The 25,537-nt window shown below is 36.2% G+C and overlaps 1 protein-coding gene across 3 annotated transcripts in view; it reads left to right on the plus strand.

The window, feature by feature from the left end:
* LOC138696399 (putative leucine-rich repeat-containing protein DDB_G0290503) overlaps positions 1 to 25,537 on the plus strand; it is a 260,919-nt gene that overhangs the window by 38,006 nt on the left and 197,376 nt on the right. For all 3 annotated transcript variants that reach the window (XM_069821308.1, XM_069821309.1, XM_069821310.1), the window contains exons 6-9: positions 2,519 to 2,628; positions 7,746 to 7,938; positions 12,427 to 12,633; positions 19,040 to 19,192. In XM_069821308.1, the coding sequence (XP_069677409.1) occupies positions 2,519 to 2,628; positions 7,746 to 7,938; positions 12,427 to 12,633; positions 19,040 to 19,192 (663 nt within the window). The remainder of the gene's footprint in view (positions 1 to 2,518; positions 2,629 to 7,745; positions 7,939 to 12,426; positions 12,634 to 19,039; positions 19,193 to 25,537) is intronic.

The raw sequence follows: 25,537 nt of genomic DNA on the forward strand, positions 1-25,537 counted from the left end.
CATCTTCTTCAAATGGTTCTTTTCATTTAAAAGAACTTCGGCAATCTTAAAAGATGCTAATGTCTTGGGCCTACTATGAACCTTCGTAAAAGTTGACTGCTGAGCACTCATCTTCGACTTCAGATCAGGCACTTGGCCTTTTGAAGTTTACTACTCGCAGGAAATTCTATAGCAAAATTCTGGTGAACAATTCGAAAATGTCCTTTTACATTAGCGTTACTAAATTGTATTACTCTCTGAAATCTACATACTTAGACTTCAACAAACAAAATTTGATAAACAATTTCAAGGGGAAAAAATGGAACTCTCTGGATCATAATCCACAGTTAATTCCCGATTTACCATGCAAATCATCTGTAGCTGCATTTAGATTGGTAACAGGCCATGACTGTTTGGCCAAACACCTGCATAGAATTGGAATATATCAGTCCCCTAACTGCCCATTGTGCAACTCAAACCAAGAAATGGATTCGGAACATCTCAAAAATCTGTGCTTCAGTGGCTGACCATGACAATATCTTTGAAAAATATTGGAGTGCAAGAGGTCGAATGATTTTATTGTCGAACACCTGGCATTAGAAAACAACATTTTTTAGGAAGAACAACAATTGAATTACAATTAAGACAAAAACATATCTTTAACGTTTCCTCCTATTCATCATAATAGTGACAAGACTTTGGTTTCTTGTGGTTACCTTCTGACTGACTCTTTTCGAATAAAACTTCTACAACTTTTAGAATCGGTTCACACAAGCGGAATGTCTGCAGAATGGTGACCATGCGGCAGCCGCATCATTCTGAGGCCACAAGAGTGGAAGAGAGACGGACAAAAGGATCTGAGGTGGTTATTTGTCATGGATGCTAGTCACCATTATTACTTCGAACTGCAGTTGTTGACAAGAAGAAAAATAGAAGGCATTGGTACCTCCAATATTGAGCAATTCTTTATTACAAGGAACTTATTTGTGTGTTATTAAACAAGTTGCAAGAAAAATAATAAATTTTCTATTAATTACTTCAGAATGTCATTCACAGCTTTTATTAATTGTATCATATTCTGTAAAGTGCCTTCTGAAAGAATATAGTAAAAATAGGTCAGGGTGAAGTTTTGAGAGTAGTATGGGTTTCCGATGATATTGGAAGGCCTTGAGGTTCTGGGCCCCTGGGGCTTATTAGGCTACTCGTATGTGGACGGGATCTGATTCTGTCAGGGCCTCAGGCAGGATGGTCCACCCATTAACTGACGATGACAGGAAGGGCTTGGGGCTCAGGCCCTTGGGACTTAACCAGGGTACTCGTCCACGAAATGGGACCTGGCTCTAGCAGATGCTGAGACAGGATGGCCCAACTGTCAGCATCGGATTCACGAATGCCACTGAAGCTACCTGTCTGACTTGGACAATCATCGCATATATAGGCACAAAGGACCAAAACATGTCTAAGTGTATCGGGTCCAGCCCTCGTAAAAGCCAAGATATGTTGTCTGGACAGTTGGTACCAAACTGCTGCATTCACTCGTGTGACTGATGCAGTAGCCCATAGCAAACTTACGGTCACTGTGAGGCTTTCATTCTGCTATGGGCGATGCAGCTGGCATGTGGAGATGTTCTGTTGCCCAATCTCCCCATCCTGTGTGAATTGCTACATTTCAGTTAGTGTGCCATAGAAAACGGTGCGGCCACTGTGCGTCCATTGTTCCACAGACATTTCGCTCATGTGAACCAGGCCTTAATGTAACACAAGAATGTACTGTAACAGAATAAGAATTCACCTCGGTCCCTTGTCATACAAGTAACCTGCATGTCAGTGGTCTACTATATTTGTAGCCAGAGCAAGTATGTAGTCTGTATGACGCGAACTTTCTAGAGATATGTGTGAAAGCCTTTGTATTCAGACTGCTGAAAGACATTCCAGACTGGTAAACACTATCTGGTGTGTAACTGCCTTCTTCTCAGCTAGAGGCCAGGGGTTGTCAGTTGTAGAGAAAGATCAGTACTGATACAGTTCACCACGGGTTTGGTGGTCAACTAGTAGACCATAGTCGACAGCTTTGCCACCACTGTTATATTAAATATTGTAGCACTTGGAAATATTTAGAGTGAATTAATTTATTTCATTTATACTTGGCAGACAGCATCATTATAGTTTCTAGATTTATTTACTTGTGGAATTTCATTGTTAGGAAATATATTCGAAGGGTATTATATGTAACTGTATTTGAAAGTATTTATAAATTGTACAGCCTGATCAGCATTAATTCCTTCCTAGGTGAAGGTTCTGTGTTTGAGACTAAGACAATTATTTCCTTAATAAACATGCATTGGTTAAAGGTACATGGTTGTCAACTGAAAGCATTTGCTTCCCTGAGAACCTTGTACCTGGTTGCCTTGTAGGCTTAATACATCTAGTTCACTAATACTGTTAAAAGAATACCCTTGCTTCAGTATTATATGTTATGTGTTTACTTGTAGTATACCTTATAAACTCAGTCGTTCACATGTACTTTCTTGTACTGCAGTTACGAGACTTGGAAGCAGCAGTAAATAAGAAGACAAAGGATCTGGAATCTGTTCATGCTGCAGTGTCTAGTGCCAGCTGTAGTTCTCCATCTGAAGATGTGTCAATAAGGTGAGTGTTTCTGCCTCATATTCCCTTAGTGTTTTTGATCATATGACTGTCTAGTTACTTTTGACTGTTCAGTACTCTTCAATATAGAATTGTCCCTTACACCGTGTCTGTTTTTTCACACAAAATTCAGGCATTGTTGATAAGTATTGTCAGAAGTGCGCTAGTCAGCAAAAGAATTTACTTAAATAAGAACAGTGAAACCCTGATAATATGCGCCCACTTAATACACTATCCCTCTCAATACGCGTTTTTTTCTCAGGTCCCTGCACGTCTCATATATAAAGCCTTAAAAAATTATACTGTACAGTGAAATGCCAGTATAACGAACTCGAAGGGACACTGTAATTATTTTCATTATAGTGAAATTTCGTTAAATTGAAAATTGATTAAATTTGCCTACAAATTGTGTACCATATTATGGAATAACAGATACTGTACCTGAGTTAGATTATACTGTATACTCATATTATATTGCAACTTCAATAATTGAATAGTTACCCCGAAAAGAGATCTAACCCACAAAAGACAAATTGTTGAGGAAACGAAAAAAACATTTTATTCTTATTTGAAGGTTAATATCTTAAGCAAAGCATACATACTTGTAGTATTCCATTCTATTTTAATACATTTGAGTCAAACTGTAGGCAAAATAATATATTGCTATTAAATATTAACAAATTAATGCAAAATTGAGTGGAAAAACGATCTATCCCTAAAGAATGGAAAAATGATCTAACCTACAACTAACTTAAAATGCTATAATAAGAAGTGTAAAGGGCATAATCAATAATGATTCAGTTTCAAATGTTATATTGTCACTTTCACTCAGCTACTTTGAGAATTTTTTTATGAAACATCCGTCCCATTGTCACTCAGTTACTCTAAGATTTTGATAGAATTCACGAAATTGGGGAGGAATGAACTTGCACATATGCAACAAATCCACTTTCTTTGCTTTCTTTATTGCCATATCTCCATTGTACAGTTGAGGTATAACTGTTGGGAGTGGAATTAGCTTATTACATCGTTTGTGGGTTGCCAAAATTTCATAGGTTTGCCATGGTTGAAGAATATTATGGCTTGCTCGAGTCCTGAGTCTATTTGGCTCCTCTTCTGAAAACTGGATCCAAAAGCATGAAGTAATCTTAAATTTAGGATCTCTTTTAAGCATGCCTTCTATGAGTGACAGATCAACAAAATCTTGTGTGTCCATATAGTATGCAGAGAATCCAGGACCAGCATTGGCTATCACTTCGACCCACTGTTTAGGATGATAGACTGTGGATTTTTTCTTTCTTCTCTCTATTAATGCAAAATCCCTGTCACAGGCAAGAAAACTGTGTCCACTAACCAAGAACTTCTGATCAATGGTTGTAAAATATTTATTTCTAATGAGGTAATGATAGAGAGCTAAGCATCGCCAGTTATTATTCTGACTGATGCAACGATCAGACCACACTACTAACCTCTTCTTCTCGCCTGATTTTAGTAGCTGGAAATGCAGTTGTATGTACTTCAGAATGCACGACGTAACTTCTGAAGAACCTTTTTTAGCCACTGACTCATTCCATACGAAGAAAAAGGCTGTATCTTCTCCCATGTTATGGATACCCTGATTGTAGGTAGCAAACTGTCTTTGGTAAAATACAGAAGAATGATGAAGTGTAGGACAGAAGAGTACTTGCTGCATATCCGTACACAGTACCACATATTCAGTGTTCTTCTTCGCAATTTCAACATCATCTTGAAGGGCTCTATAGGCACCTTCTGCCTTCATATGATGAAGTGTACTCTGTGCAGTAATCTTCTTCTCTAGTTCTTCAGTGTCAGCTGTCACGAGTTGGATATACATTTCATCACAATATGCGCAAGAGTCTGATCGTGGTGCACCAAATCTCAATTTGAATTCACTCCTGAATATATCTCTATAAATGCTGCGTGAACACTTGACATTAGGATTAGTTTCCTTAAAGAGATCATACATTTTTTCCAAAGAAAGTTCTGAACTTATATAACGCTTCTGAGACACAGATCTGGAATAGTGGCTCTCTTCAGCAGGCATAGACTCAGTATGATTTCTTACGAGTTGTTTAACATCATACGTAACTGCATGGGGACGATTGAAGTGCTTCCCTCTCATATCAGAAACATCCAAATTATTTTTAATTTTCAACTGAAGTGTTTGCACTCGACGAGAAGAAATGTTACATACATCAAGTAGAGTTTGCTTACATACGTTGTAAGTTTTGCCATTGGTGCAAAGCTTGTACTTAAACGTTGCATGCCTTCTTGATATGTTTTCCTCAACTTCTCTGCGTTTCACTTCCTCCAGAGTCATACATCCTACTAAAAATCTAGACTGTTCATCATATGTTAGTTTGTAGAAGTTCTGGAATAACTGTTTCTTCATATCAGGAAGAATCTCTCCACACTGATTATGGCAGCGGCATACAGTGATCTAAAAAGTGTGATGATAATGATGATGATGATGATGATAATAATAATAATAATAATAATAATAATAATAATAATAATAATAATAATGATTACCTGGATTCTACAAAAATCAACATACAGCTTTCACTTCAAATAAGTGTGAAAGCAAAGTATTTTTGTGAAAGTAATACTATTTTCTCCCTCTTAGTTTTCAATAAAATTTCATATCGGAAATAATGTGTATTCGACAAGACATGTTTTTAAAAATAGTTTCACACGACGTAATGTGTATGTTACGATGTTGCCTAAATGTTTAATGAAATATTACCAATGAATCGGACTACAGATCTGAAAACTAATAAAAAGCAGCTTATAATCAAAATTGCAGTTACATCGGTGTTCCACTCACCATTTCTGACACACATTTTTCCGGCACAAAATGCCCTTTCCTACTCATATATGGCTTCCCAGCATTCCTTAAGGCTTTATTCTTATTATCCTTCCTTTCATGAATGTTTATTTTGCGCTTCCGGCCTTTATTTAATTGTTTTTCAGCACTAATACTCACAGCTTGCTTCACAACTTCCGTCATTTTAGTACAGATAGATCACTATTCGCCGGAATATCAATATTAAAACAAAAAAAACTAACCTTTGAAAGAGAAATTATGTCACTTTACGTCTGCTAGGCGGTGACATATCTTCGATAGATCACTATTCCACTGACAACTCAACTTTCGATTTTTTGTTGGTTAGATCTCTTTTCGGGGTAACTATTCAATTTTCATTATGGATATTCGACAACTGAATTATTCTTGCATATTTTTATTCATCAGTTTTGTGAGAAACAACACAAAATAAGTTAATGTATTCCAAATGTTGCACTTAATTGTAAATTATACAAATGTCATTCTTTATTGCAATGTGTTTTATTATACTATGCGTTGCTTTCTTAGCCACCACTTCTTTTGGTGGTTTGAATGCGTGGTATGGCTCAGGAATGATTGTGTTCATGGTCAAGACAGATGATAATGTACCATCCATGTTCAATGAAAGTCTAAACGCTGTTTTTTTTTTTTTTTTTTTCATTATTATAGAAAAGACACGTTCTTCGCCAGCATTAGAATGTGAAATTGTCAAAACCAATTTTGCAACCTCAGATAACCTCTTGTACCTTACTTCTCCATTTGCTAGTTTCATTTGAGATAATATGCCCAAATTACATCCATTGGGTAAATGTACTGACTTACTTTATCCTCATCTTGGACTTTAGAACTTTCCTATATATCTTCAAATTTTGTAATCCTGAAATGCATGAGATTTCAGCTCGCACAATGCGTGAGACTTGGCAGATTTGCAACTCCCTGCTGGGACCACACATATGACATGTTTGCATGGTCAGCATAGAATGCAGGCAGACATCACTTTTAACTTCTCCTATAATACTGTGTTATTACAAATGATCTTTCCGATTACAAACTTGAATAACTTCCGTTAAATAACACTCAGGTACATGAAATGGTATCAAATGAAAGGGAAACTCAAAACGTTTTGTTACCCATTTGGTTCACAACATCAAATCACAAATGCTCAATGTGAGCTCCCTGTGTCACGTGACACACATCGAGCCTGTAGTGCAATTCCTGCCATACAACATATAGTGAGAGACTAAAAAACCAAAGATGGCTGTACTTCAGTGCTACCAACCTTGAATGTAAATCACTAATGTTAATAAACATTCATGGCTTAAAAAAACTTATTGTTGCAGGAAAGACAAATGATCATTGTCTGCTTGCACTGCTTTCTGGAAGTAGTCCCTGAAACTATGTGTACATCAATAATTTCAAGGGAAAAATTGTTCCGGGGCCGGGTATCAATCCCGGGACCCTTCGCTTAGCACATGAATGCTCTACTGACTGAGCTACCTCAGGAACTATACACGACACTGTCACAATTTTTCCTTTGAAATTATTCATGCCTGCTTCATACGGAGCTTCTACCTGAAAGCCAGATTTGCGTAATATATTCTTTACTGTAGGTACGTTAACAGAAAGCCACAATTTAAGTCACACAGAATTGTGTGCACTCAAAGTTGGGTTTCTGGCATCTTATCAGGCCATTTGAGTTGTGTGGATATAAAGGGAAAAATTTTGACAGTGTCCTGTATAGTTCCTATAGTCTATAGAGAATTCGTGCACTAAGGGAAGGGTTCTGGGATTGATACTTGGCCCCGGAACAATTTTTCCCTTGAAATTATTCAAGTCTGCTTCACAGGGAGCTTCTACCTGAAAGCCAGATTTGCATATGTGTACATCGTTGCTAGATGCCACACACATGTAATGCTGATTGATCAAATATGTACTAGAAACGTTAATGTATATTTTATAACAAAGAAAATTTTCACGTTTTAATTGAAAGGAAGAGTCATTTTTCGTGTGAATTCTCCATAAAACTTGTTTTTTGTTGAAAATATCGTGATTATGAAGTAATTTCATGGATTCGTACTAATTTCGCGAAAATTCGCGGATATATTTCACTTAATTTTGGACTTTCATTAAGGGATTTGCACTTTCCATGTGTAAAATTAAGTTTTTAACACATTTCGCTAATGTCATTAATACCAACAAATCACACTGCTGGATATAAATGAAGAATCTCATTTACATTTTCATTAACACACAGAGAACAATTGGATGCATGTAGGTGTGACACACCAGAAGAATGTCGCAACACACTATCTCCTGTCTGTTTGCCATTGGATGAATTACATCAACTGCAAGACAAACTTCAGCATCATTCTAGAGCTGAAGAAGTAGCTCTCAAAAGGATACTTGATTTGGAGATGCAGCTGAAAGGAGTGAAAAAAAATGAAGAGGTACGTTCATACACCATTATTTTCCATAATGTAGATAATTGTATGCTAACATTTTTCAGCCACTCAATGAGCTTATTGATGCTCACTTGACCAATAACAATCGAACTACATTGATAGTTTTATGCTGCTCAGAATTAATAAGTAGAGTTAACAGTAGAAACACTGATAATTGTGAAAATGAAAACTGTTGTTTTGGAAACCCATTTTAATCATCATCGAGACAGGAGAAATATGAAATTTTATGTCCTAAACCAGTCCTGTTAGCAATATGATTCACGATGTGTAGAATGCAATTAACACCAAAAAATATGCATACCGGTATTTAATAATATTTTGGTAAAAGTTTAATATGTCATTAAAATAATTTTTTTTGCACAATTCTATTTCCCATCTGTTAATATTTCTAAAACTACCACTAAATCCGGCATTCCAAATACAGAGAGAGAGGCAGCACTATGCAGGGGATGTATTCGTTACTATGTAGTGTTGCATTCCAAATACAGAGAGAGAGGCAGCACTATGCAGGGGATGTATTCGTTATTATGTAGTGTTGCATTCCAAATACAGAGAGAGAGGCAGCACTATGCAGGGGATGTATTCGTTATTATGTAGTGTTGCATTCCAAATACAGAGAGAGAGGCAGCACTATGCAGGGGATGTATTCGTTATTATGTAGTGTTGCATTCCAAATACAGAGAGAGAGGCAGCACTATGCAGGGGATGTATTCGTTATTATGTAGTGTTGCATTCCAAATACAGAGAGAGATGCAGCACTATGCAGGGGATGTATTCGTTATTATGTAGTGTTGCATTCCAAATACAGAGAGAGAGGCAGCACTATGCAGGGGATGTATTTGTTATTATGTAGTGTTGCATTCCAAATACAGAGAGAGAGGCAGCACTATGCAGGGGATGTATTCGTTATTATGTAGTGTTGCATTCCAAATACAGAGAGAGAGGCAGCACTATGCAGGGGATGTATTCGTTATTATGTAGTGTTGCATTCCAAATACAGAGAGAGAGGCAGCACTATGCAGGGGATGTATTCGTTATTATGTAGTGTTGCATTCCAAATACAGAGAGAGATGCAGCACTATGCAGGGGATGTATTCGTTATTATGTAGTGTTGCATTCCAAATACAGAGAGAGAGGCAGCACTATGCAGGGGATGTATTCGTTATTATGTAGTGTTGCATTCCAAATACAGAGAGAGAGGCAGCACTATGCAGGGGATGTATTCGTTATTATGTAGTGTTGCATTACAGGCTTGTTATTGAACTCCACTCGTCAACTAAACACTCCATCCCCACTGCTCGCGGTAACTATACCTCTTTGTATTATGAGGAGACAATAGAGATGTTTTCTGGGAATCATTTGAAAAACTGAAGCCACACATTCTACCAACATTCCGGAATTCGTAAGGGCAAGTGAAATCTCCAAATTCTCTTTTAGAGTCCTTGAACTCGGCATCAATGAATTCAAGAAACCAAAACAAAATAACACAATACAGTCGACTCCTGATAATTCTCGGTAATTAATGCACGAACTTCTGTGAAATATCGAAATTTGCGAATTATCCGCAATTTTGTTTATTATTATTATTATTATTTGAAGTCCAGTAAAAGTTAATCTGACAAGTTTAATTATCAAAATACACTTCAAAGTCAAATGCAAAATGTGAAACGCTGAAAAATATTTTGAAACAATAAAATTTAAATTATGGTTTATTTAATGACACTTGAAACTGCAGAGGTTATATTAGTGTCGCCGGTGTGCTGGAATTTGCCTACAGAAATTCTTTTATATGCAGTAAATCTACTGACTTGAACCTGTCGCATTTAAGCACATTTAAAACAATAACAATATCTGTAAATGAAAAGTCGCCAAAATTTTTCATAGATGACAAAAGCGTGTCTGCAGCTTGGATGTGTGCAACTTTCGTAACTTCCATGGCTTCATCCTAATACTCTTTGTTATCTGCACCATCCTTTATACTACCAGCTGTCAAATCTCATATGATATCATCCTCACCTTCTTGTCTGTATCCTTGATCTTCCTTACCAACTTCTAAGCATTCAATAATGTCATCTTCTGTACCTTCACACTCTTTTAGGTTTTTTAATAATGATGTATTGTGGCAACAGTCTCTACAGCATTCAAAATGTCATCTTTGAATCTAGTATTGTCATGGGTCGAAAGATGCTAGAGTGAGAAGGGAGAGAGCATGAATAGAGTAAAAACGGAAATGACATTATTTCGTCTCCCCCCCAAAGGATCGCGAATTGACTGCACACGAATTACATCGGGAGTTGACTGTAAGTGGTCTCTATTTCAACTTGCTCATTCTTTCGAATTCAGTAAAAGTTATTTCAGTCTATGCTTACCTGCTTTTACAAAAGGTCACCAGAAAAGTTTTGCAAAGAGAGTGTACTTTTTTATAGGTTTCCAAAATAATCTCCCCCACACTGAATACACTTCCCCATACATTGAAACCAGTCACTAAACTAACTCTGCCACTTCTCCTCGGGTACATTTTCACACTCCTGATCCTATACTGTCAAAATCTCCTCATCGGATGTGAAGGGCCTCCCTTTCAGCTTCATCTTCACCTCTGGGAAGAGTCCGAAGTCACAAGGGGTAAGGTCAGGACTATAGGGAGGATGATCAAGCACAGTCAGCCCTGATCTTGCAAGAAAGTCCATTGTTTGGTTAACACGATGAGCTGGAGTGTTGTCGTGATACAGGAGCAAAGTGTTAAGCCGTAATCTTGAACGGAACACCTTGAGAGCTTGGATGACTTGTGGCAGATGTCTCACTGTACCACTTGGCAGTCACTGTGAACTGAGTTTCTAGCACAACCTGAGTCATGATGCCCTGTATAAAGAACACTGCGATCATCCTCTTCTTCACTGATCCTGATTTTCTCACAGTCACTAGAGCACTCTCATCTTTGAATAACCAGACTTTGTTCTGGGCTTTTGTTGGGATGTCATAATAAGAAAGTCAAGTTTTTTCACCTGTAACGATCCTCTTCACATTGAGGGAAGTTCCATTTTCAAACTGTTTTAACATTATGTAAATCTGGCTTTCAGGTAGTAGCTCCTTGTAAAGCAGGTTTGAATAATTTCAAGGAAAAATTATTCCGGGGCCTGGTATCGATCCCGGGACCCTTCACTTAATGCATGAATGCTCTACCGACTGAGCTACCCCAGGAACTATACACGACACACTCACAATTTTTCCTTTATATCCACACAACTCAAATGGGCTGACAAGCCGCCAGAGCCCAACATTGTGTGCACACAAATTCTGTGTGACTTAAATTGTGGCTTCCTGTTAATGTACCTCCAGTAACGAATATATTATGCAAATCTGGCTTTCAGGTACTGTTCCACATGATGAACCCTTTGTTCCTTCGAAAGTGAGTGGGGCACCCAAAGAGAACAAACCTTTGTAACATTGAGATGATCGTGTAGAATTGAATGAATAGCAGGTGCAGGGTCTCTTCTATCTGTCGATAAATCAGCTGCCTCTCCTGGTACAATGCTTTTCTCACACCCCCTAATGTTTTCTTGGGTGAACAATTCAGAGGGTCGCCCAGAAAGTGAATTTCTTCTCTGGAAGACTCTGTACCAACAGTAAATCGTTGTTCGATGTGGACAGTCCTTCCCCAGCACAGGAGTCATTTCCTCCAAAATTGTAGTGGCTAATTGCACGATATTGACCCTTAGACCACCCTGAAATTTTAACATGCATTCACTGCAACTGTTCGAAAACAAATGCTGTGAAGATCACACCCTATTGTCTACTGAACCAGTTTTCATCCTCCTTTCCATTCCTCACAATGACAGGGGTGTCCAGCCAACCATGTTCACGTATTGCAAAACTTTCCTAGTGACCTTCGACATTTGTATGGTGTAAATTAATGTTTTAAATGAATTTCAATCATCAATTTTGCTGCTAACTTAATTTTTCCTCTTTTTGCAGCTTCCTGGGTTCTTCATTATGCAAAACAATTTTACCTAACTGACAGAAGGTATAATTTTTTTGCCAGAAAATATAGAAAAGAAAAGTTACCTGTGTTGTTTTGTATCCAGTGTTGAGTTTTTTCTCTCTCTATTGAATTATCTAGTTCTTCCATTCAGATAAGGATTCGATGATACTGACAAACTGTTTAACTTATGATTATTTATCTTATGTTATTTGATACTTTATTAAAATATAAACAAAACTAGGTTTATTTTAGATATAGTGAAGTAATTCTACTCCAAATGGTTTATAAGAGAAGATATGTTAGCATAAAAATATTTATTTTGTATTTTCATATTTTACCGAACATATTATGGCAAAATTTTCTTCATATTGTGCCATTCTCTACATATCAACATTTTAAATTATAGATAACTGTTGTTCCAGAAACTGAGCAATCATTTTGTGTTACTGTATGTGGGAGATATTTCAAATGTTTATCTTTACTCTGTTTTACAGGAAGTTGTTGCAGAAAGAGATGTCTTGCAGGAACGTATGGAAGAACAACTCCTTAAGATCTCAGCTCTTCAGTCACGATTAGATGAGCAGCGTCGCAAGCCTGATAGTGTGTTAAAAGAAGCAAATTTTGAATTACAAACAAAAGTTCGTGATGAGGAAATGGACATTAACAAGCTCCGAGAGACAGTTGATTCTAAAGATCAGGAGGTCAGTATACAGGAGTTGGGAAGGTGGAAGTAACAGTAGAATGTAATGCATTTGCTTCATTCATAGTGATCAAATGGCCACCAGGCATCTGTTTAAGACCATCACATTTTTAAGGGGAAGAAGAATCTAAAGGTACAGTCACACATCACTACTTCTGCAGAGCTGCAGTACAAAAAACTGCGCAAATCTCGTACTGTGACATGTAAATAATGGTGCAGCCTGAAAAATAGCGGCTGCCGAACCTGCTGCCTGCTACTTTTTCATGCCGCGCGCAGCTTATAAGTAGTGGCGTGTGAACAGGGTTCTCAGGGTTGCAGCCGCAGCATTTTTGATATCAGTTTTATTGAAACTTTTGCTGTAGTTGCGACCAGTGTTGCCACCCAAATGTGCCAATGATACTTTTATTGTTTGGATATATTTTAATGTAGATGTGATAAAAATAAATGATTTGTAACAGTTACTACTAATTGTACAACATGGTCTGAGTATATTTGCTGACGATATAATTCATTTTTTTTTTTTTTTTTAATTTTTCGTAGCGTAGTTTCAAACAGGAGGGTTGCCAACATTAATTACGTGAATATGCTGTTGGTTATCATTGAAGTGTATAGGCGTTTTCAATAGCTTTGTAGTAAAAATAATGCCAATTTTTTTATACTAGTTAGGACAGAAAAGCAAATAATACATAAGTAAGCTATCACGTGAGTTTCATAATAATGCGAACATAACCACAAAATGTAGCTATATTGAAAAGTCAACACGGAGATGGAAAGCTGCAGCTAGACTGCGGCTGCAAAAGTAGCGCCTTGTATGTGAACAGACTCGCAACCTCCAATTGCAACTTTTGCACCCTCGGGTTGCGCAGCACGAAAAGTACCATGCAGCACCCTATTTTTGGCTTACGTTGAACACGACATGCAACTTTTGCAGCTGCAGTACAAAAGTTGCAGAGCAAAAGTAGCAACGTGTGACCATACCTTTATTCTGTATTTCTTTGAAAAGTCAAGTTGGACGTTCCATGTTATATATCTATGGCAAGAGAAAAACTTTGTTCCTGTGTGAAAAAAATTAAGACAGAATTATGTAGCTGTTTCTCAAATTTTAGTAGTCATTATAATTAAGTAGGATAATTCATTCCTCTTTCTGGTGTGTCCATCTCAGCATTGTAATTCAACACTTACATTGACATACTGGTAGAGTCCAAGGAAGTCACAGAGATCTGATCAGGATGCAGTCTTACCTTTTTGTCAAGAGACAAGTTCTGGAAAAAGAGTTCCCAACATTCAACAATAGTGTGGGCATTTTGAGCAACTCCTTTCACTATGTTTCTCTTTCTTTTGTTCTGTTTCGTCGAGATACATTTAAAATTGCAAGCCTCATCCAGGTCTCAGATGTTCTTCAAACTGTCAGATGATATCCTGTGTAATTTCTATAAAATAAAAAAAGAAGAAATACCAATCTATATCACAGACACACTCATTGCTAAAACTCCAGTTGTGAACGAAATATCTCCATGGAAATCGGTGATTCCAGAACATAGCATACAAATTCCAGGAAATCATTCCAAAAATGATCCTCCATACTTTCTTAAGTTAGATGCCATGGAACTACTCTGCAGCACATATGAGGATCACCTTATACAGATGGATCTTTAAACCCTGATGATGGGAGATCAGGAGAGTAGGGTATTATATTCCAAAATATCAAGAAAAGTTACTTCATACCATGTTCATCCTCCTCCAGTCTGACACTGAATTGCTAGCTATTGATGCTGCTCTTCAGTGTGTTTCTCAAATTTCTGAAAAATCTATTTGCATACTTACTGACTCCAAGGGGGCTATATTTAATATAATTAAATATGTACCAAACCTATATGCACATAGAATTATTCCACTTCAGAAACAACTAAGTAAACTAAAAGAACTCCAAAAGGAAATAACATTTCAATGGATACCTAGTCATTGTGATATACCTGGAAATGAGAAAGTCGATAATATCGCAAAACAGGCAACATATTTGCAACCAAGACCTCTTCAAGTGATATCTCTATCCAGTGCTTTTGCTTCAGTAAAGTCTCATTTTACAAACCTATGGATCAACAATTGGCTCTCTTCTGACAAAGGAAAAATTTTACAGTCTGTACAAAAGAAACTAAAATACCTGAAAATGTACAAAAACTTGCCCAGACATGTTCAAACATTTTTAACAGAGCCAGAACAGGTCACATTGTAACTCAATTGTACGTACACCAATTTCACATTTCTGATAATCCTACTTGTCTGTGGTGTAATAATCATGATGAAGATCTGGAACACATTCTTCTATACTGTCCATCCATAAACCACAAAAGAAGTAAATTAAACTCATCAATACCGGTTGCAGAAGACACAGCCTTGCAGTATATATTGACTACACCCCAACTCTGGCTACTAGCAACAGGCATCTATAATGAACACCGATCAAAATACTCCTCATTTCTCGTGAAAAACAACAACTGAATAGACTACAGTGGACTGTAATCCTGCCAAAGTTCTCTCACATAGACAGCTACCTGCGTCTGGAATATCTTCCCACAATATAATATATGTAATATGCGCATTGCAGTGTCCCAAATTGACAACCAAAATAGCTACTTATAGAGACCTAAAACGTATTGACAATTATGCTTTAATAGACGATGCATTACGTATACCCTGGGATGCAATATGGAAGTTACGAACTGTGGACGAGAAGATAGAACAGCTAAATAACTTTATTATAGACTTGTATGACCGACATGCTCCTCTAAAAACTAGACATGTGAGAAGACTGCCTGTGCCGTGGATGACTGCTGACATACGCAACATGATGGCTGAACGAGATTCGGCATATCGAAAATATAGACGAGACAAAAACGAAACTAATTTTAACAGGTACAAGCAACTGAGAAACAGAACCAGCCAGACTGTTAGGAATGCTAAAATCCGACATGCATACAGCCTTATTGAACCAGGAACTAGCCCCTCCATGCTTTGGAGACATGTGCAGACAATGGGATTAAGACAGACAAAGACCCAGGTAGATGGCAACTCAATCTCACTTGAACGGCTCAATGACCACTTTATGAAAACTCACACTACAACCCTTAGCCCCATTGACAAACAACAGACAATCGACGAACTCTTAAACCTACGGACCAACCCCTCAAGGGAAAAATTTCACTTTTGGTATATTACGCAATCTGACGTAAAGAAAGCCCTGAAACGAATCACAACTAAAGCAGAAGGACCAGACCACGTCAATATTTCGTTATTAACCAAAATCATAGACATAATACTACCGACTGTGACCCACATTTTCAATGCCTCAATTATGACTTCGACTTACCCACAGCAATGGAAACTCGCTTTTGTCCACCCAATTCCCAAGACCAAAACACCAACATCTTATAACGACTACAGACCTATCAGCATCCTACCTGCCCTATCCAAAGCATTGGAACACATTGTACACAAGCAACTGACAGAATACTTAAACAAATACAAACTTCTCGACTCTTATCAGTCAGGTTTCAGGGCCGGACATAACACAAGTACAGCATTACTTAAAATCACGGAAGATCTACGCGAGGCCCGGGACGAATGTAAATTGACAATAATGACTTTACTTGACTTCAGCAAAGCCTTCGATTCTGTAGACATTGACTTGTTAATATGTAAACTCAGAAGAATACACCTAGAAGAGCACGTTGTCCTGTGGTTTGCCTCTTACCTTAATGGCCGCCAACAAAGTGTGATAGCTGGAAATCGTTCTTCCTCTTGGCAGGCCGTGACGTCAGGGATCCCACAGGGATCAGTTCTTGGCCCTTTACTATTTACAATTTATATCAACGACATATCAGAATCTCTAAAGTACTGCCGACACCATCTCTATGCAGACGACCTTCAAATATACATAAAATTCCACACTGACGAAATAAATGATGCAATAACTAAAATTAATGACGATCTGAACTCAATCTGGACATGGACATGGAAATTCCGACTTAAACTAAATCCAGAAAAATCACAGTCAATCATTGTGGGTCATTCACGTTTGTTAAGCACTATTACCATACCAAATTTGTCCCTGATTAAAATACACGGCACCGAAATTCTGTTCAGTGAATCAGTAAAGAATCTAGGTATTTATATGGATAAAAGTTTAAATTGGAACATTCAAGTTGCAGTAACCTGCAAAAAAGTATTCTCATTAATCCACTCGTTTAGACGATTGAAGAATTTTCTACCCTTTTCCATGAAAAAAATGTTAGTGCAAACACTCGTGATGCCCCACTTCGATTACTTTGATATTCTGTTTACTGACCTAAGCGTTACTTCGGCGCAGAGACTACAATGTGTTCATAATATGTGCGTCCGTTTCGTCTGCAATATTCGCCGGGCTGATCACGTAACACCATCCCTCGAAATGTTGTCCTGGCTCCGTCTAGAAGATCGTAGGAAAATCCACTGTCTTTCCCTTCTCTTTCACATACTGCATTTCTTCACTCCTGTCTATCTTGCGTCTCATTTTCAAAATTTATCCACCCATCATAACCTAGACACACGATCACAACACTCCTCAATATTATCCATTCCCTCCCACCGAACATCTTCATATTCATCTTCTTTCACTGTGGCTGTTCCTCGACTTTGGAATTCCCTACCGAGTAATGTCAGGGACTGTCAGACATCAAACCAATTTAAGAATAGGCTAACGAGATATTTTTCTAACAATTCTTGTTAACAATAATAGCTGTTTCAAGTTTCTCAATGTTTAATTGTTATATATATCACAGATAAATATCTAAATTATCTCATTATTATTATTATTATTATTATTATTATTATTATTATTATTATTATTATTACTACTATTATTACTATTATTATTATTATTACTATTATTATTATTATTATTACTATTATTATTATTATTATTATTATTACTATTATTATTATTATTATTATTATTATTATTATTATTATTATTATTATTATTATTATAACTATTTCTTACCAATGTTTATTATTGTCACACTAACATTAGTTATCCAATTTTCATTATTTACTTTCATGTTGTTTTATGATCTAGATATTAATGTAATAACTATGTAAGCAAATGTATTTAATTAGAATTAGAGTCTGGCTGGGCTGAAGAGAAGGCCTACTGGCCTTAGCTCTGCCAGATTAAATAAATAAATAATAATAATAATAATAATAATAATAATTATTATTATTATTATTATTATTATTATTATTATTATTATTATTATTATTATTATTATTATTATTATTATTATTATAGTGGACTTTATGTTGTCAGCAAACAGCTGGATACATTAAGAAGATTGATTGTGGAGATGGATGAATGTTCTATGAAGTTACATTATCACGACCTAGATAATGCAGTCCAGGATAGTCAGCATTATCAGAGCGAGAGTCATCTGCAGAAATTTCACTCGCACTGCCATGCACATTTTCATCAAAAGTTTCTATATCAGAATGTTCAGAATGTTAGCCTGGTGATCATTCCTCTTGTCATCGTCATCATCTTCTTATTCCAATAGCCATCTTCCAATTTGTAAATTTTGAGCAGTATCCATAGTAGGTTAATATTAATAACACTAACACGCTTGGTTGACCTGTAACTGCAACACTCAGTTCCTCGACAGAGTGTATGTTATGGCAGTTTGGCAGAAACTGAAAGCCACATTGTCACTTCATACTTTGCCAACAACTTCTGAGGCTCTCATGGAAAGATACACTGAATTTCAAATAGGCCTACTTATTTTCGACTGTTGCAAAGTTATTATATTTTGAATTTAAAAGTGAGCACAGAGCTCACATATCAACCAACGGCAGGTTAAGCAGACGTTGCTGTCTTAAAAGCAAGAAATGCCCACTGGAAAAGTGGGAATACAGAGTATAGAAAGATATTATTGGCATACATTTCATTTCTCTAATACTACCGACAGTATTCAAAAAGGATGTACAGTTTTTAAATTTTACATTTTGAATGTGAAAGTAAGAAAATCTTTTACAAAATTTCCATATGTCTTGAAAACATGTGGAGTTTGCAATTTCTTACGACTGTATAATAATAGATAGAAATAAAGTATAACTTTTGATTTATTTTTATTGTAAATGATGGGAACAAAAACAGTTTTCCATTAATTGGTACGTTCTAAATGTTACTTTCTTACATTTAATGTTTTTTTCACATATCATTCATGAGGAAAACTGAATAAAATGTCAGTAAACAACTTTTACATGTTACTCATTAATATAAATCATGCCCCAATTTAATGTTCCTTATTAAGTAAGAGAGTTAAAGTTATCCATTACCTTTAAAATTAATTATACCTCGATTTTATGTTCCTTAATAGGTAAACGAGTTGAAGTCATCTCTTGAAGAAGCCAGAAAAATTATTGCCGCACAGGAGAAAGAATGGATTACCAAGATCAGTGAAGACACGGAAACAATTGAGAAATTGAAACAGACATGTCAGATGTTGAAAATGGAGAAAAATTCCTTGCTGGTAAGACTTTCCTAGTTTTGTGCTTCACATTGAATTACATTTTATATTTGATTAAGGTACAAGATAATATCTTACAGTTATACAGAGTTCGGCAGATAAAACCGGCCCATCTCATTTCATTTGATTTGAAACGAAATTTTTTCAAAGAAATGGAATAAAATGAATAAATGAATGTGTCCTGTACTAACCTTTATAATAGATATTGAAAGAGCCCTCCACCAACATCTAGACACTTCTGTGCATGTCTTAATAGGTTCATATAGACACGTGCCATTTCCTCACAGGTGATAGTGTGGATGCTATTTCTGATGTTATCCTTCATTTCATCAATAATATGGGGATTCTGCTCGTACACTTTCCCCTTCAAGTACCCCCATAAATAAAAGTCACATGTCGACAAATCTGGTGACCGCAGAGGCCACAAGGCTTTGCTTCCAGAACGCTCTTCAGTGAACATCTGATGAATACATATAAAGGTACGATCACACATCGCTACTTTTGCAGCGATGCAGTACAAAAAACTGCGCAACTCTTGTACTTCGACGTGTGAACAACAGTGCAACCCGAAAAGTAGCGGCTGCCGAACCTGCTGCCCGCTACTTTTCCATGCTGCACTCAACTTAAAAGTAGCGACGTGTGAACAGGGTTCTCAGGGTTGCAGCCGCAGCATTTTTGATATCGGTTTTGTTGAAACTTCTGCTGCGGTTGCAACCAGTGTTACCACCCAAATGTGCCAATGATACTTTTATTGCTTGGATATATTTTAATGTTAAATGTGATGAAAATAAATTATTTGTAACAGTTATTAAATACACAACACAGTCTGAGCATAATTGGTGATGATATAATTCATTTTTTAAATTTTCCGTAGCGTAGTTCCAAACATGAGGGTTGCCAACATTGATTACGTGAATATACTGTTGGTTATCATTTAAGTATATAGGCGTTTTTAAAAGCTTTATAGTAAAAATAATGTCAATTTCTGAATACTAGATACGACAGAAAAGCAAGTAATAGATAAGGAAGCTTTCGCATGAGTTTCTTAATAATGCGAACATAACCACAAAATGTATATTGAGAAGTCAATACGGAGATGGAAACCTGCAGCATGACTGCGGCTGCAAAAGTAGCGCCTTGCGTGTGAACAGACTCGCAACCTCCAGTTGCAACTTTTGCAGCACTCGGGTTGCGCAGCACGAAAAGTAGTGTGCAGCACGCTACTTTTGGCTTACGTGTGAACACGACACGCAACTTTTGCAGCTGCAGTATAAAAGTAGCGCTGCAAAAGTAGCGATGTGTGACCGTACCTTAAGTGACCTCTCAGATGTGTGAGATGTTGCTCCATGTTGTTGAAAGAAGCAGTAATTACACTCCTCTTCTGTTAGTTGGGGATCAAATTCATCCAAGAAGGTCAAGTATACATCTGTTTTGACTGTGGTGTCGAAGAATATTGGACCGATAGTGTGTGTGTGTGCGCGCGCGCGTGCGTGCGTGCGTGCGTGCCCCCCTTCTCTCTCCCCATCCCCTCTCCCGCCCCCCTTCTCTCAATTTAGCATGATTCGGGTTCTGCATACTGTGGATAGATGGCAGAACTGTGACCCATTTTGAAGTTGCATACCATTTCGGCGGGCCACGTTATTCATGATATGTATCTGTGAAGAGTTATGTCATGTACTAGGGTGAGTGTATGCGTAAATGTTCGTGTAAGTATAGTGTAGGAAATGGGTGAGGATGATGATGGTGAGGAAGGGAGAAGGCACATAGCCTACTCCCGTTGAATAGCACCAAGGGGGCTGCCAGACTTAACGTCCCCATCTGATAGCGGTAGAAATTTTACATGAAAATTTCTGAACCTGCTGGGAATCGAACACGGGCCGACTAGTCTGAAGGCAGACGCGCTACCACAGATCTAACTCGGTGGACTGAATAAATTATTGTAACAATTAACATTTTATCTAATATAATTTGCCTTGGTATAAATACATACATTTCAATTGTAAATAGATAGAAAGTACAATACACACACAACTTTTGAATTAAATTTGTTAAAACTTGATGAAGAAAATAACATTATTTACTGGTGCTGTTCCTGGTTGGAATATAAGACCAAATACTTTTCAAGATTCTCTACTGAGAAGTTTTTTTTCTGTTGTCTCTCAAAATACATTTAAAGGATGAAATGGTTCTTTTGAGAGCACATGACGTCATAGGTGCAAATTTCATCACTGCCGCTGCAGTAGGTACCCACAGCATCATTTTTTCAAACCCTGGATTCCTCTGCAATACTTTCTTCAGTTTTAACATGATTGCTTCACCCATGGGTCCTAGTACTTGTTTCTGTAGAAGCAAGTCAGTGACACCAATTGCATCTTTCAGTTGTAGCTACGAAGATTCCAAGTACTCAGTATATTTTGGAAGCTCACTGAAATGTGCCTTGAGGAAAGTAAGGGAGCCATAGTGATGTTGTCACTCCTAAGTACAGATTTTGCCTTAGGAATTGAGGCAGCCTCCTCCACATCGAGTGTGTTCTTTCCTCTCTCTCGAAATGTATTGATATTTCTCTCAAAATAAAAAAAAAAAAATCAATATATAACACAGTAAATACAGGATAATGCTTATCAACAATGATATAGTTTCTTGTTAGGTACTAAGGTCCAATTTAGGTTCAACAGAATTCACATATATGACTCCTACGATTATGATTCGAAAAAGTATTGAAGAAATTAGGAGTTCAGAAGCAAGGAAAATAATAGGTAAAAACTTGCAAATCCTGTCCCTACTAAGAGAGGCTCCTCTATTTTTACATATCGTGATGCAGGGCCATATTTACACATGAGGTAACATGGGACTATGGTCAAGTGCAGCAAATTATTCAATTTGTTGTTAACTACAGCTCGTCAATTTGTTGTTAACTACAGCTCTGCTGTGACGTCAGAGAAGATGGGAGACACCACACTGCTACTCATGACCCTTCACAATAAAAACATCCAATTTGCAGGAACTTTATGTGTGAAACTGGGACTCTAAACTTTTACTTTTATTTTCAATTACACTTGATGTTAAACAGCGTTGTGCATTTAATATTTTTAAATCGCCAGCTAAAACTTGAAGTAAGTGTAAGGTGCAGAGGCATAGCGTCACTATAAATTTTTGGGGGGGAGGACACAATTTAGATTTTGTAGTTAAGCACTTCTGTCAAGAAATTGTGGAATACTTCTCACACAATGTAAACCTCATATACCGGTATAACATTATACATGCATTTGCAAAAAGATTCGCGGGTTTTTTTTTTTTTTTTAATCTCCAAAACTAAAAGGAATGAGGATTTGCATTCCAGCAAATTGACCAGCTTTTCAAAAACACAGTGGACTGTTCATCATCATGCTTTTTAGAATTTCCAGAGATAATCGATATTCTTGAGATTGTGTTCATCTTCTTTGAATTTTGTTGCAACCCTGTTAAATTGTCGACTTATATATCAGCTGTTCTCTCATTCTATTAATATCTAGGCCCATTTTGTCCATATAGAATTTTATGACATTGTATAAATTGCCTTCAGTTGTTTCTTCAATTTTAACAAAACCCAAAAATCTTTCTTTAATTAAGAAAGAGTCTGATATTTTTAACACGTATCTAACACAAATACTTAGTTGTCCTTTAGTGGAAATATCAGTTGTCTCATCACAAACAATAGATAAAGCAGAAACAGCATTCCTTTCTTTCATAATTGTTTCCATTTCATGTTTCATTGTTTCTATCAATTCATTTTGAATTTGAGTACTTTTGTAAGAATTGATTGTGGATCTCATAGTTTCGCCCATTTCCTTTATCTTTTACTCTTAGTTCTAATAGTTTTAAAAAGTTCCCTTTACATATTCGCTGATGTCATGAATTCGTCATGTCTCCTTAAAGATAAAAACACTGCTTTCCCATAAATAAAGTATTTTCTTTTTATTATAAACTTTGTATAACTACTGTTTTTCTCGACTTGTTTTGAGTGAGCAGATGAGAACTGATCAGCAACAGTTTACCATAAAGATGATCATTGTGTGCATAGTTAAAAGAGAATGTAAAATGTAATGGCTTCTTAGATGTCACGGCTTGCTATATTGTAACTCAAGTGCTTGAATTGTTGTCATTCTAGGTATGTCTAATATGCTTTTTGTTTATATATTGTTGGATTAAATTGTATAACATGTACACCTTCAGTTTTAATCTTCTTCACAATAGTAATTCAAAATTATATTTGAAAGGAAATTATGGTACTTGTACACCACAAAATTTTACTTACAAGTAAGTATATAATTATGCAAATGTTTTTAGATTTTTTATTGAAGATGAAGTTGAAGGGCACAGGTTCGCACTTGCCTCTCCTCCCCCATGTGATGTCCTTGATAAGGTGGCTGGATTTTACTATGATATTTTAACATTATAACTAATTTTAATATTCAACAATAATAAGTCAGACTTAAAACTAAAGTATACTCTACCTTAAAAATATCGTCAAAAAGTACATTACTCGCCTCTGACGTTTTTAAAAGACATGTAGATTGGACTTCTTCTGTTGATGATAATGAAAAAGGAAATCACAATGTTTCGAAGATTGACTCTGTCTTCGTCTTCAGGTCAACAAAAAGTGATATCAGAAATGGAAAAGTTCCAATCTATACCAATTTTAAACAATCTACCATTGGTTTCTCTCACGTTTAAATCATTATTACAGTAAAACCTGATTTAACAGACTCAAAAGGGATGAGGAAAATGTTCCGCTGCAGCCAGTTTTCTGTTTGGTTGAGGTGTACTGTAAAAATTAAACCAGGGACATGCACGTGACAAGATGAAATAAAATATCTTATTTATTTAGTTATTCACACTGTAATTGAACACACACTGGACAGAAAAAATTACCCAATTTTTTAATTAGGTAATTAATTAATTTTTTTTCCAGTAGTCAAGAGGGGTTTTCAGCATACAGTTTACATTTTTGGTTGCCTAACTTTCTACAAACACTTAGTCCAAGAAATCACACTAAACATATCTTTCTAGTATATTCCTGTATCATAGCATACAACATGTAGTGATTTTTCGCTTTGACATTGACAATCTACTCCCACACTATTTCATTTATATCTTCAGTTGTAGTTTTCTTAAGTTCGCATTTTATTTTCCCATTAGCACAGTTTTTCCCACAGTTTGAAAATGTCAGTTTCACTGATGTTGAACATCTTCATGACCATTTATCTTGCTCACTCACATAAATCACTTTTACCCTCATGTTATGCTCTTGTCCTTGAAGATATAATGATAACTGTCAGACTAAAGTAAGAAATGCTGCAAATAGTGGTGTACCTTTAAAATCTGAATTCCAAAGGAAACTGGCCATTTGTTAGCATGGGAACTGGGAAGAACAAAGATACATAACAGTCAAGAGGCATTTACAGTACAAAATTCTGTAAACAAGGCAACAAACAACTAAAGAACTGTGAAGAAGAAAGGAATTGTACCTGTCTTCACATTTCATCTACTCTTAGAATAAACGAAAGAGTTAGAACTTATAGGTGGTAATCGACTGTAAAATGCTCCAAGTTAGATGAATTATGCTTAAATGCAATAGTTTATTTGTGGTATCAAGGAATGTCCAACACTAAAACACAAAATTCTGTAGTGTGTATAGGATGCCTAATATTTCTCTAAATTATACACTTTGAAACATTGGAAATTTTCCGTATAATATAGACTTATTTTGATTTCTGTTTCTATGTTAGACAGTAAGAAGGAGAATGAAAATCATCCATAAGTCTGGGCATTAGACTAGTACTAATGTTCATAAATCTTATCTTTATGTAATACAATCAACATTCCAATAGATCTTACAAATTTTTTTATTTTGTTAAAATATCAATGTCGTCTACATTTACAATAGACTTAATTTTTGTATTATGTATGAGTTATATAGGTGATGCACGAAACTTACTCTATACCCTAAGATGGTTTAATTTTTTAATGTTAATTTTTGGCAGTTTTAAATATTCACCAAGAATTGTTTTTGTGTGTTCCTTCCAAAAAATATCTAAATGAGATTCAGTGGTTAGCCTATTGTTTCTGTTCCTAAATTCAAGAAACTTTTCTCAATATACATGAAATGTTCTTTTGTCTACTCAATAATGATTGTATGAAGAATTTGTAATAATATTGACTGTGAAACCGTAGTGTTCATTGTAGCACGTTTGCCTTACAATCACTCTAAATATTCTTGTTGCTATAGATACATATAACATGGACTGATTGAAGAATTCTATTGTGTAAGAATTGAGCGAACATTACCAAAATATGTCTTATATTATA

The sequence above is a fragment of the Periplaneta americana genome, chromosome 3 (genome assembly GCF_040183065.1).
Source record: "Periplaneta americana isolate PAMFEO1 chromosome 3, P.americana_PAMFEO1_priV1, whole genome shotgun sequence".
Lineage (NCBI taxonomy): Eukaryota > Metazoa > Arthropoda > Insecta > Blattodea > Blattidae > Periplaneta > Periplaneta americana.